At 40.3% G+C, this 13,847-nt stretch overlaps 1 protein-coding gene across 1 annotated transcript in view; it reads left to right on the top strand.

Annotated features, from left to right (window-relative positions):
* The first annotated feature begins 1,102 nt into the window (after positions 1-1,102).
* SLC25A17 (solute carrier family 25 (mitochondrial carrier; peroxisomal membrane protein, 34kDa), member 17) overlaps positions 1,103-13,847 on the top strand; it is a 14,964-nt gene continuing 2,219 nt past the window's right edge. Inside the window, exons 1-6 of the mRNA XM_012735039.1 lie at positions 1,103-1,165; positions 2,633-2,703; positions 8,954-9,070; positions 10,123-10,268; positions 10,360-10,455; positions 12,673-12,755. Of these exons, the coding sequence (XP_012590493.1) occupies positions 1,131-1,165; positions 2,633-2,703; positions 8,954-9,070; positions 10,123-10,268; positions 10,360-10,455; positions 12,673-12,755 (548 nt within the window). The 5' untranslated portion in view covers positions 1,103-1,130. The remainder of the gene's footprint in view (positions 1,166-2,632; positions 2,704-8,953; positions 9,071-10,122; positions 10,269-10,359; positions 10,456-12,672; positions 12,756-13,847) is intronic.

The following is a 13,847-nucleotide window of genomic DNA, read 5'->3' on the forward strand; positions in this document are numbered from 1 at the left end:
ATGGTGATGGCACATGGGTGAATTGGTGATGGGAAGTCCGTGGGGATTGCAGCTGAGATGGAAAAAGGCACAAAATGATGTAAAAATAAACTATTATAATAAAAGCAAACAATAAAAAAACCAAGACACTTGAGGGGAGGGGTCCAGGATAGTGGAAGGCTCACTTTAGGTGCCCTTTCCTCTCCCACACAGACACTGTCTTTATTAGTCTCTCAGTGAGTTTCTTTATAGAATAACAAGCTACTACGAATACATAGTCTTAATTTTTCTCCCTTCTACAACAAAAGCATGTTTTACACACTGTTGTACCTTGTGTTTTTCACTTAGCAACGCAGTTTGGGGGCCTTCCTAAACAGTGCATCAGGGTTTCTTTATCCTTTCTTCTGGCTGTAGTTTACTCCAGGTGTGGCTGCATCATGCCCTGATTACTCACCCCTTTTGGAGCTTCTTGGGTTGTGTCCACTCGTTTGTAGAACAGATTTATTCATAGAAATCTGCAAGCTTGTATAATTTCTGCAAGCTTGTGAGGGTGCCGTGTCACAGGGTAAATGTAGTTTCGGTAGTTACTGCCAGGTTGCCTTCTACAAGTTTCCTAATATGCCATCACGCAGCCATAGCTGTACCGCTTTTAAGTCTTAAGAAATCGACCTTTTATTTTTAGTTTCCCAGGCTCAGTTGAGACATTTAGGTTTTAATCTCGGCTCTGTTGCTCATTACATATGGCCTTCATTGCTTTTGTGTCTGCAGCCTCTTCTCTAAAAAGGAGATGGAAACGTATCTCTCTTCTCTGTAAGATGTTAAGATAAAAATGAGAATATATATTTTATTTGATTAAAAAACAAATGAGCCTTACGAAATATAAAAAATAACCTTCTCCTGTCACATCTTGTACACATCTTTTAACACAAAGAATCTACACTTGGGAATGTAGCACATAATCACCCAGACCGTCATGAGTTCTGAGGCAGAGGAGGGAGCTTAAAGTATACGGTGGCAGAGTGCTCAGGGAGGTAAATGGCATTTCAGGGAAACTTGCTGGTGCTGAAGATAATTATTCTCAGAGGATTTAGTTTAAGCATTTACTCTTTGATCTTATAGTTGATGAGAAAAGAAAGTCCAAAACTACCCACATGGTGCTCCTGGAGATCATTAAAGAAGAAGGCCTGTGAGTATACCGCTCTCTTCACGCTCGGAGGAGGCTGGGGCCTTGGGATGTCATTGTCGGCCTTGTGAGTGCGTAGCTGCTTTCATTCCTAGAGCTCTGTCGTTGGCTGCTGTCATGTGCTTGATTGTAGTCTTTGGTGAAACCAGTGCTGTTTTTTGATGTGGTAAACCAAAGAAGGTAACAGTTGTCGCTTCATTCTTATTAGATGCTGCTCCTTTGTTTTTTTCACTTTTTATGTGGAAATTATTTCGAATTTACAAAATGTTGCAGAACTAAGAGTACTGCAAAGAAAACTCGTAGATGCTTTACCCAGACTCACCTATTATTAGCGCTTTTCCCATTATTTTTCTACCATTTGTGCTCCCACTTTCCTCCTTTCCCCTTCTGTCTGTTGAACATAGTACCCACCCTACACAGAGTCTTGTTCAGACAGTTTAAGAATAAGATAAAGTATGTCAAAGCCCCTATGATGCTGACACTTTAAAAGAATATTGACCCCTCACATTTATTTTTTGAAGATTTATGTATTTACTCATATAGAACTGGGGTGCAGGCCAGAGGTGCAGGGGCGGTGAGAGGCTTCACCAGAGACAGAGTGGGGGAGCAGAATAGGCAGATTGATAAAGTACACTGCTGAGGGGAGCAGCCGGTAGGCAAGGGGAGGTGTGGGGCCGGGTATGGAACTCACACTGAAGCGGATGCAGCTAACTTTCAGTGCTGTGCCTTAACCCGCTGCACCACCAGGGAGGGCGCCCCCTACCTTTTTGAAAAAATAAAATGTTTCTCATTTTAAGTTTTCTTCAATTTGAGTGAGCCACGGTATGATTTTTCTGTAGTCCATGGGGAGGCATTTTAGTTAGTATCAGTATAGATTCAAAAGTTATTATTTTCAGTGGCTTTTAATTAACTGCTGTCAACTGTTATTTTTATGTTTAAATGGTCCCATGTTTGACCAGTGGGAACCCCTTCAGGTCTAGTTCCTGTGCCATTTTTAACATGCCCTCATAATTTTTTGTGCTTTTTTTCTACATCTATTTCCTTTTAAATATTCTTGCCTGTACTAATGTGTGATGGATATTCTATAACTAACAGCCAGGAGAAGTTAGCTCTGATTTTACATAATGATTTTACTAAGGCAATCGAGGCAGAAAAATCAGCAAATTGGTTATTGAATGTGTATTGTTTTTCTAATATAATTAATGGTAAGAAGGATTTCTTGGTTTAGGCACCTTTCAGAACATCAGGGTCGTGTACAATTTGTAGTGCATTGTAATGTGAGTAAACTTTGAGAATACCTGCATGAGTCACACTTTCCTAGGATTTTCTCTGTCCATTTCTATTGGCTTTTATCCATCTTTATTTTGCTTAATGTATTTTTCCCCCTAGCCTGGCACCGTATCGAGGGTGGTTTCCAGTTATCTCCAGTCTCTGCTGCTCCAATTTTGTCTATTTCTACACTTTTAATAGCCTCAAAGCCGTCTGGGTCAAAGGCCAACGTTCTACTACTGGAAAAGATCTGGTAGTTGGATTTGTTGCAGGTAACAATTTTCTTGATTAAAAATACTTTCAGATGGTAACATTATAGTTAATATGTCCTCTAGGAGGCTATTTTAGCATAATGTAATTCTAAGTGTACAAAGCATGTAGTTCACACTTTGGCTTTGCCTGTGTGTTATAACACATGTAACATAAAATTTACTACCACAACTATCTTTAAGTTGCACTTCAAGAATGTTGTGGAATAGAGCTCCAGAATATTTTCAGACTCTGTACCCATTAACAACAATGCCCTTTTTACCTCCCTCTGCCCTTGATAAGAACCACTCTACTTTCTGTTTCTGTGAATTTGGCTCATTTATATGCCTCATCTAAGTGGAATCATACAGTGTCTAGCTTTTGTGACTGGCTTATTTCACTCAATATAATGTCTTTAAGGTTTAGCCATATTGTATCATGTGACAGGAATTCTCTCCTTTGTAAAGCTGAGTAATATTCCACCACAACCCCCCATTTTGTTTATCTAGCTACCAATAGTATTTCAGTTGTCCCCACCTCTTGGTTACTATGAATAGTGGCTGCTAAGTACATCTCTTTAGAGTCCTATGTTCAGTTCTTATGGATATATACCCAGAAGTGAGCTTGCTAACTCATATATAGTTTAATTTATTTTGTGAAGAACCAACCTGTTTTCCGCCACTTACACTTTTTTTTTTAAATAATAGCCATTCTGAGCTGTGTAGGATGATATTTCACCAGTTTTGATTTGTGTTTCCAACATGAGTGATGTTGGACATCTTTTCTTGTGCTTGGACAATTATATATCATCTTTGAGAATGTACAAATCCTCTGCCTATTTTTTAATTATGTTACATGATGTTGTTGTTGAGTTGTAGATACTCTTTGTATACACTAGATATTATCCCCTTATCCAGACACAGGACTTATTTTTTATGTCCTTTGTTACTTAAAAATTTTAGGACATTTTTCTGCTTGTTTTTATTTGTTTGTTTGAGATGCTTTGGTATTGTGTCCGAGAAGTCATTGCTAACTTTACATTTTTTTCGTCTTGCGTTTAGATCTGTAACCCATGTAGAGTTAATTTTTATATGTGATGTGAACTAAGAGACCATCTGCATTACTTTGTATGTACCCCGTTGTTTATGAGGCCGTACTTTCCCCAGCTTCCCTTGTGGAAGATGAGTTACCATATAAGCAAAGTTTTATTTCTGGGCTGACTTGGCTAATTTATCTTTTTTAGTATAGAGAAAGTCAGTTATTCCTGTGGAGTAACTTGTACCTGGGACTTAAGGAAGCTAAGATCTCTTTTTTTAAAAAAAACACAACTTATACCTTCTCTGCTTGCTTTTTTTTTTTTTTTTTAATGATGTATTTATTTACACATGTAAGAACTGGGGTGTAGGCCAAAGGTGTGGAGGGGTGAGAGGATTCACCAAAAAGAGTGGGGAATGGAACAGGTGGATTTACTGAAATCCACTACTGAGGGGAACAGCAGGCGAGACAGGAGAGGTCTGTTTGCACTGTGTGGGTTTAATAGGGGTTAAACTCGTGCTTTGGTAGCTGTCTTTAACCCCTGAGCCACCAAAGAGGCACCTCCCCTGCTTACTTTTTATGATTTTTTTATTTGTCTTTTGCACTGAGGCTCATATGTTATATTTAACATGAACAAGACTGGCTACATAATTTGCAGGACTCGTTATAAAATGAAAATACAAGAGTTCTTGTTTATAATTATTAAGTTTTTATAGATAATATCACCAAAGCATTAAGCCAAGCCAGCAAGTTGTATGTGAATGAAACCAACACTGAGTATGAAAGCATTTCGTCTTCATATGGTATCTAGAATTTGGCCCCTTTTCTCCACTGCTGCTTCATCCTTTGCTCCTTTCAAACTATATTCAACACATTTGCCAGTGTGATCGTGTTAAAACTTACATGAGATCACATTATTTTTCTGCTTAGAGCCCTCCAGTTGCTTCCCAGTCTCCCTCAGAGTAAAAGCCAAAGCTTTACTTTCCTCCTACAGAGTGCTCTCTGACCTGGCTCTGTTCTTTGCTTCACTTACACCCTGCACCATGTCCACATGGCTTCCTCCCTGAGCACTTCCTGGCATGCTTCTACCTCAGAGCCGGTGTGCTGCTGTTTCCTCTGCTTGCGCACTGCATGAGTCACTCCCTCACTCCTTCAGTCTTTCCCTAAATGGCCACACTCTCTGTCCCCAATACTCTGTCCCTTCTGCCTAAATTTTCTCCTTAACCCTATCCTTTAACTTGATATACATTTTACTCATTTATCTTGTCTTAAACCATTAGAATGAAGGCTTCAGGAGGACAGGGATACACTGAATACTCAGCGTGTATGAGGTCAGCAGTCGCGGCTGAATGACTTATGGAAGAGGGACTAGCCCTGTGTCACAACTCAGCCTAAAACACATGAAGTCATTTCAGAAATGCTGGCTTGTACCTCATGTGAAAGCTTCCACTAATTTCAAGTATGTTTCCAGTTACATTAAGAAGGTAGATTTAATATCAGTAAAAATAAAATTTCTAACAGCTCTTGGGACAAATAGGACATTGGGAGGGAGAGTGAATTTCCATCTTTCCAGATTTTCAAAAACAATCAGTGGTTCTCAATTGAGACCGATTTTGACCCACAGGAAACATGGCAATGTTTGGAGACAGTTTTGATTGTCACAGTTGGAACAACAGGGATGGGAGGGCATGGGGTATGTAGATTTGGGGAGGGTGCCACAGGCATCTAGTGCATAGCACCCCGCTTCCCCAGCAAGGAGTTCTCAAGCCCAGTTGAAGGCCCTTAGCAAATGAATCACAGGCTGCTTATAAGTCTTCTCTTCTTCTGAAGGTAGGGAATTCTTTGGAAATAACCAAACTTCTGATAACTTGTTTTCAATCTTAATACCTACAATTCAGACAATAATTAGAGCAGTTTTTTTTTCTCTTGCTGTGAGCTCTGTCGTTGTAGTATAATCATTGTAGAAATGAGAAAGTCATAATCTCCAAGGGTCACTAAAAATGGTATTATTGTTTTCTAAATTCTACTTGAAATTTAGAAATGTATTATTCTTTATTTTCACAGGGAAAAAAAACCATATAGTTTAATACTCTAGGGAAGAATTTGGGGAAAGAACTTTACAGATAACTTGAATGACAAAGATTATTTGCCACTTCTACAAGCTTGGAATTTTTACCCATAACTCCTTTTGAGTGACACCGTTGTTATTGTTAAAATTCAACGTGATCTTCCTGCCCTATTGCCTTAAATCTGATCAGACAGGTTTGTTCCCCTTGTGTGTCAAGTTTCATTCCCTCACAGGGAGGATGGCAATTAGATTTGTGATTTGATTGTCATTTTCTGTTATCTGCCAGTATTTCTGAGGGCATACCCAACTAGATACTTCATCTTTGTGTGTTCTCCTAACAAAGAAGTCTCACTGAGATAAAACTCTTTCTGAGATTTCAGAAGTAAATAACTATGTTACAATTATTCCTTGAATCAGTAATTTTAGTGAGTGTCCTCAGTGCAAGTTACTGTTCCTACTGTCTTAATTATGGTTAAATCTTTTTAAGTGCCTCTTATAGATGGAATATAAAGAAAGAAAATAATCATTTGAAGTGGAAGAGAAGAAAGATCTCCTGTTCTTAAATAGAACACTGGTATTCACATTTTAGAGCTGAAGCAATAGCCGCAGTTAAAACCGGCAGAATTTTCTTCACAGACTGACAAATAAAGCTAATAGAAAAGAACAGTGCTTTATCTTTCAGTGCTGTCTGTCAGGCACTCATACACTTGTTTTTCCTCTGTGGAATCTTGGCCTTTGCTTGATTTGTATAGCTTGCAAGTTTCAGTACAGTTTTGTAGCCTTAAGTATTTTGAATATCTTTTCCCAGAACATATAAAATGATAGTGGTTAAAAAGTAGGTTTCCATCTATTTTGGTTTAGAAGATGAAAAAAGTACTTGAACTTCTTAGATAAAAAGCTTTGAAATACAAAATGTTTTACAGGAACTGGATATTCTTTTCTGTAAGTGCTATAGTGCATTTTTGTACTTGAGATTGTTCTTAGAATCCTTTTAGTCTTTCAGTTCATATTTATTATGGGAGTATGAAAGCAGAATTTTAAATAATAGTTAAACCCTAATCTTGGCTACATTGCCTCTGAAGTGTTTTGTGTGTGTCTACCTCTTGAACATGAAGGGAATTTTGATTTCTGGCAAATTTTTTTAGTGGACGACCTATGTCATTTGTTTAGAATTATCTAGGAAGCCTGTCATTTTGGTCCTGAACTGCCCTGTTTCTTCATATTAGAAAAATGCAATAGACAATTCAGTAGCACTTTCTAGTCTGGTTTTTCTGGCCGTTGAGTTTTCTGTTTGGTGATATGACATTACATTGAGGAGGAATGTTTTATAAAGTCTGGGCAAATGACTATGTATTGATACTCTTCTCTCTTGATTTCTTTGGTACTGGTGCTTGTTAAAAATCAGACCAACAGTGTCTAAGTAAAACTTTTTCAGATTGTGATCTCAAGTTGTTAGGGGGAAAGGCTATCCTGAACAAACTCTACAAATACACAGGTTTTGTGGATTCCACCCCCTACTCCAATCACTAAAACTATAACTCCCAGCAACATCAAAGGGAGGACTGCAAGGACTCAAAGCTGGGCCTAAGACTTTTTTTTGGAGACTTTTGGGGTATATATAAAGGAGACATGTTGAGCGGACTCTTTCTCTCCCTTGGCCTTGTGGCTGGTGGCTGGTCACTTGGCTCTTGATCAGCTTTCAGTGTCGATCAATGACTTGGGGTTCCAAGTCAGCAGAACTGGTTGTACACACTAGCTCACTTGTATCTCTCTTTTGCTCTGTTTCCCAGGGTTGTTTCTTTTCCCCTTTTAGATAAACCCACTATTGATCCTTTTTGTGTATGTCTGCAGTACAGTTGACTCTTACGTGGGGTGAGGACCCACAGACAGGCATCCCAGTTCACACTGGGTTGCCCTGTAACAAAGTGACAACATGAATATACAATAAATTGTAACTCAAGGTAGCTCCTTGGTGTTACATGGTATTACTCTATGAAAATATAATAAATACAACTTGCAGAATAGCTTGAGAATGTCTATTATTTTGAAAAATGTGTTCACATAATGCTCCTAAAAGAGAGGTAGCAAGATTTATGAAACAAATGGAAAAGTGGAATCTGGATTGCTTGACTGTCTCACCAAGTTTGTGCCTGTTCAGACTGTGTACTGTGGTCTATTTTGAGATCCTTCAAGTCAAAACGTTCTTTCTCCTTTCGTGTTTACAGGACTTTTATTAAAGATCTCTCCTCCCTCTTGTGCCTCTTGGTTCTTCAGTGTGGCCAAGCCAGATTGCACTCATGCTGTTTGCCAAGTTTGTTCATAGGCTCATTTGTTAACTTTTTATGAACAAATATAAAGTAAATGTTACAGTGTGACAGGCATTTTGTTAAAACTCTGCCTGGTGTCTGTTGTTGTTTTTAATCATTTCAGGGCTGATGAGGAATATTTTAATGTCTCAAGGTATTAAATTAAGGTCATATGTTTTCAAAAAAAGAAGCCCCTGACACTGCATTATTCCACTCCGAGACAGCCTGGGGTGGCCCCAGCTTTGAGCTTGTAAGGATCGTGATGCTTGTGACACTGCTTCAGGTGTTCTGTGCTTGCTGCCTGCCTGTCATGACTCCCTAGGTGATGAGGCACTCTTCCTGCGCCCCTAGTCCTCACTGAAGCATTTCTGGACATCACCAGGTCTCTGCCTGTCATCAGCTCCGTACGCACTTAAAACCACGTGAACTGTTATGTGATCGCTATAAACTGTGTTTTCTGACCTTGTCATCGATTTAAGCATGTGATCAAATAAGCCACTTCACCTCACTTAAAGCCCTTATTTTAAAATAATGTTTAAAACCTGTATATCAAAATTGCCACTTTGGAAGCATAGCAGTTGACAAGTAGATGGTCTCCTGTTACACAGAAGAGGAAACTCAGCACTCGTCTGTTGTGGCACAGCACTGGTGCCAGCAGCTTTGCCATCAGCAAAGCTTTTGAATTGCTCCTCACAGTGGTGGCTTGTGTCGCAGATTTCATGCGTGGCACATAGATTCTTTGCGTGGGTCGCCTGGTAAATCAGGGGCCGAGGTGTAAATGGAACACTGAGGTGTGGTCCAACATAAGGCAGCAAAGCTTAAAAAGGTTCCATTTTGCTTTTCCTTTTGTCTCTCTTTTTGAAGGGGTGGTGAATGTGTTGCTGACAACACCACTCTGGGTGGTAAACACCAGACTGAAGCTGCAGGGGGCAAAATTTAGGAATGAAGACATTGTACCAACCAACTACAAAGGCATCATTGGTAAGTGTCTCTTGGCTGACTGCCTGTTGAAAGTTTCACCCACCCCCCTTTACAAATAAATACAAATAATGCTGAATAACTTACAACCACAAATCTCAGTATCCAGCAGTAAGCTGTGTCTGTGGATTGATGCAGATTTGACTCAGCACAGCTGTGCTCACTGTGCTGGAGCAGAGACCTGGGACCAGCCTGAGCATGTTCTTCTTGGGGTGCTGGCAGAAACACATAAGACACATGTGCCCTGGCATACAAGCCTATTTCAGGCCACTTTTGTATCTTGTCTCCTAACATTTACCTGCCTTAAGTACAACCAATGACCAATCCCAAGACCTACAGAGAAAACTACTCATGAATAGGTAGGGTGAACTAGTATTCTGAGGATTAGCCACATTTTTCTTGCTAGTGTTATCTCTGGATAACTATAATAGATGGATGTCTGATGTCCTCAAGCTTCTGCCTTTTAGTATCACCTTGCAGGTTCTCCTTTCATGTATTTCCATCTTTGCAGTAAGAGCAGTGGTTTTCTTATAGGTGGTCCTATAAAATGGACTCCAAGGAACTCTTACCTTTTGTTGTACTGAACTGATTTGTGAAACTATCAATTCACACTTTTTCATAATAAGAGTTCTTAGGAGTGATTGCTACTTACAGAAACAACATTTTTGTCCCAGACTGTCAAGAACTGTTACCAGTGATTGAAATTTGTCTCTTCTGCCCACTTCAGCAGCACCATGTGCTAAAATTGGAAGGAAACAGAGAAGATTAGCTTGGTCCCTGCACAAGAATGACATGCCAGTTTGAGAAGCATTCCATGTTTGTAAAAATGAAATTGCTCTCTCGGTAAACTTGATGATTCTAGTGTCTGATGATTATCAAAAAATAGTTAACTGATGAACTAGCTCCTAAAATATGATTTGCAAGAAAGAAAGCATGATAGAAGTATGCTTGATATATCAGCATGGTTTTTGTCTTGCATACACGTGAAGAGAATGAATACACACTGGCTTTTGTAGTTCGAAAATTCTTATCAAATGTCCTTGATTCTTGCTCAGATGCTTTTCACCAAATCATTCGCGATGAAGGAATCTTGGCTTTATGGAATGGCACATTTCCCTCCTTACTGTTGGTCTTCAATCCTGCTATTCAGTTCATGTTCTATGAAGGCTTAAAACGGCAGATTTTAAAGAAACGAACAAAGGTAATCCCTGATTTTAATAGCAGCAAATAATAATCTCTGGCAATTTCTTGTTGTTTGGATTGATTTGGTTTGTTTTTTCTTTGCTTTCCAGCTTTCTTCTTTGGATGTGTTCATCATCGGTGCAATAGCCAAAGCAATCGCCACCACGGCCACCTACCCCATGCAGACCGTGCAGTCCATTCTGAGGGTGAGTGCTAGCTCTCCTTGCATTTAGTTTGGGGAAATAGTCAAATGTGCCGTTTCTCTGTTTAAAGCAGTGTTCGTTAAGCAAGAAGCTGTTCAGTTGGTATGCCAGAGTGTTCCTTGTGATTTTTTCATTTGTTCGCTACATTGCTAACCAGGTTAAGCAAGAAGCTGTTCACTTGGTATGCCAGAGGGTTCCTTGCGATTTTTTCATTTGTTCGCTACATTGCTAACCAGGTTGACAATCACTTGGTTTCCTGTTTGGTTTGCAGTTTCTTAGGTACATGATGTCTCAGAAAACCCAGGTGTGGACTAAGGCTCCTTAAAGAATTTGATTCCTTTAGTTCACTCAGGGGAATTAAGGATTTTACTTTTCTGGAGTACTTTCAAATTCCTGATTGTTTTTATTTTTTTTTTCATTCATTTGGTTATTTATTCATTGGCATAATAATTAAGCCTCTATGTGAGTTGGGTGTAGATGGTGAATAAAAAAGTTACCAGTCTCTATCCTCACGGAGGTAACCGGAGAGAATGAACAGGCAACTAAGCAAAATAAATAGGTGATTACAAGTCAAGGAAAGAGCTGTAGAGTGACTGGCGTTCTGTGACTTGGTGGAGAGGGGTGTGCTATTTTGGGGATGGGCTCCTGTGAGGAGGCAAGGGTAAATCAAGACCTAGAGGTTGATAAGGACCCAGCTGTGTGAAGAGTAGAGGAAAGATTATTCCAGGTGGAGGGAACATGATGTGCTGAGAGCTTAATGAACCCTCTGAACTGAAAGGTGGCTGGGCAAAGAGCTGTGCAGAGAGAGACTGGAAAAGTAGCAGGGAGGCCATAGGTTACGACCAGATTTTCTCCTCACCACCGTGGGAAGCCACTGACTGGCTGTAAACGGAGGCAGAGTGTGGTAGGATTTACACTTCAAGAAGATGGCTAGGACTGTTGTGTGGCTAAATTTGTTCTAAAGGTTAGGAACTAATGGGAGAGGGGCTCTCAGGTAAGATACTTTTTCAATAATTCAGGTGAAAGTTGCCAGCAGCCAAGAGATAGGACAGATCAAATTCATGATATTCTCTGGAGAAGCTCAAAGTATTTTTACACTTGCAGATTTTTGAAATAATACTTTAATGTATTAATTGTGCATATACAAATAAATAAAGTTAAATATAAAAGAAATTTACAGGACTTAGTAGTGGATAAAATAGGGGTAGCACTGAGTATTTCAGTTCAAAAAATTGCCTTTTGTTAAGAAGAATTTTTACTGATGTACTATTTTAAAATTAGTACTTAACCTAAAGGAATTCAGTGACATTCAAATAAACACTTTGACATTTTTATAATGTAAGGATATAATGTGAAGAACTTAACCTGCAGAGATTCTAATTGGCTAATGCTTACTAACAACTTTAAGGACTGGAAGTCAAAGCATACCATCAAAATCTAAATATCATAACCATGTCTATATTTTTTTTTCTCTTGAGGTAGAATTTTCTCCATAATTCTTTATAAAATGAACATTCAGGTAAGAGGCCTTTTCACTAATACAGGTGAAAGGTGCTGGTAGCCACCACCTATTTTCACATACTTCGTTGAAATAGCTCATTGAAAAAGAGAATTAATATGACCCTTGTACTGATTGTGTAATGAGAAAATTCTGTGGTCGGGCTGCCTATCTCTGCCAAAAGCCAATTGAACAGAAACAGGCACTGACTATATAACGCACACATTGTCAGAAAGCCAGCAGTCTAAGAGAACAGGGGATATTTTCCTCCAAAACCCATCTCATCTCAAGCTCACCTTTTTCCAGTGTGCTAAACAAAGAGTGTTAACCAAGAAGCAAACCTCCCCCCACAGCAGCCTGTTGTAGTTGGTGCTTGATCTTTGTCATTCCCAGAGTCGGTTGTCTCCCAGGTCACCTTGAGCTGGGTACAGCCTGTTTTTCTGGTGGCGTCAATGTCCGACACTTTTTTAGGCATCTCTGGGGCGGGACTCTCAGTTCAAAACAAGAGTTTTAGTTTAAAGAAAACACATCACTGACCACACAGTGTTTGCAATCGCCTGTGTTGTGTCCGTGTGACGTCTAGATGAGGCGCACTGTCCTTTTCTCCCAGCACGTCCATGGACACTGTGTTGCGTGTGCAGGAGGGACTGCGCGCACGGTTTCCCCTCATGTAAGGACAGACAGAACAGGGAGTAAACAGCCATCTGTTTCTTTATCCCCAGTTTGGACGTCACAGACTAAACCCAGAGAACAGAACACTGGGGAGTCTCCGGAATGTTCTCTATCTTCTTCACCAACGAGTAAGGTGAGCTTGGTGGCTGTGCCACTGTCTGTCTCGTCTTTCAGCGCCCATCTCTGCCACGACGTCGTTGCATTTGCTTATCTCCACTGCTGCCTCGGTGGCCACCACCCTCGCTACACAGCTGTGCCCAGACACTTCTTATCTTAAGGGTTTAGATGACAGCATTTTGGAAAACGATGCTACCCTAATGGACAGTGCAGTATTCCACATCAGGCTTCTCCTAACTTTTGGTTAAGAAAAAGCTGTTATAATCCAGATTCATGCCTGCCTTCAGGGGTCTGGCTGTCTTCACTTCTACCACACCATAGTGGTTATGAGTTGGTGTAAGGGGCACTGCACTGCTCCCTTGTGTCGCTCCTTTGCTGCTTCCACAGGCCACTTTACCACCACATGTTGGGTCCCCAAGCGATGCTGTGTCACCAGCTGTTTGTGTGCAGTTTAACTCACTCTCTACCTGGAGGTGGCATCAGATACCACTGAGGTTGAGGACTCAGTCCCATGAGACCCCAAGTTTAGATGTACCCCAATTATAAGTACTAGGTCTGCGGGTTACCCATTTGCGACTCAGCTACAAATCTGAGGCTGCAGTGACCTCCTTTCCCTTGGATTGGTAGTTTGCTGAAACAACTCACAGAATTCAGGGAAATACGTAACATTTACCAGTATTAAAGGCCAGGATAAAGGAAACAGATGGACAGTCAGCTGAGGAGATGCCCAGGTTGAGTCTGGGAGGATCCCAGGACCAGGAGCTTCTGTTCCTCTGCAGTTGGAGTATTTGTATGTGCTCCCCAACCTGAAAGCGCTCAGAACCCCATACTTTTGGGAGCTTTTGGAGATTTCACTATGTAGGCATGATCCATCATTAACTCCATGCTAGCCCCTCTCCTCTTTCTGGAGAATAGAGGGTAGCAACCAAAATTTTCAGCCACACTTCTATTCACAGCTTGGTCTTTCCAAGCTGTCGGCTTTCTAGCCCCCATCTGGTTGCCCACGGAGAGTGAAATTGGAATAAAAGACACTGATAACATCCAGGAAATTCCCAGGGTTTTAGGAACTATGTCAAGAACTAGGGTCAAAGACCACATAGAAGAGGAC

Source organism: Condylura cristata, unplaced genomic scaffold (genome assembly GCF_000260355.1).
Source record: "Condylura cristata isolate star-nosed mole 26May11 unplaced genomic scaffold, ConCri1.0 scaffold00004, whole genome shotgun sequence".
NCBI lineage: Eukaryota > Metazoa > Chordata > Mammalia > Eulipotyphla > Talpidae > Condylura > Condylura cristata.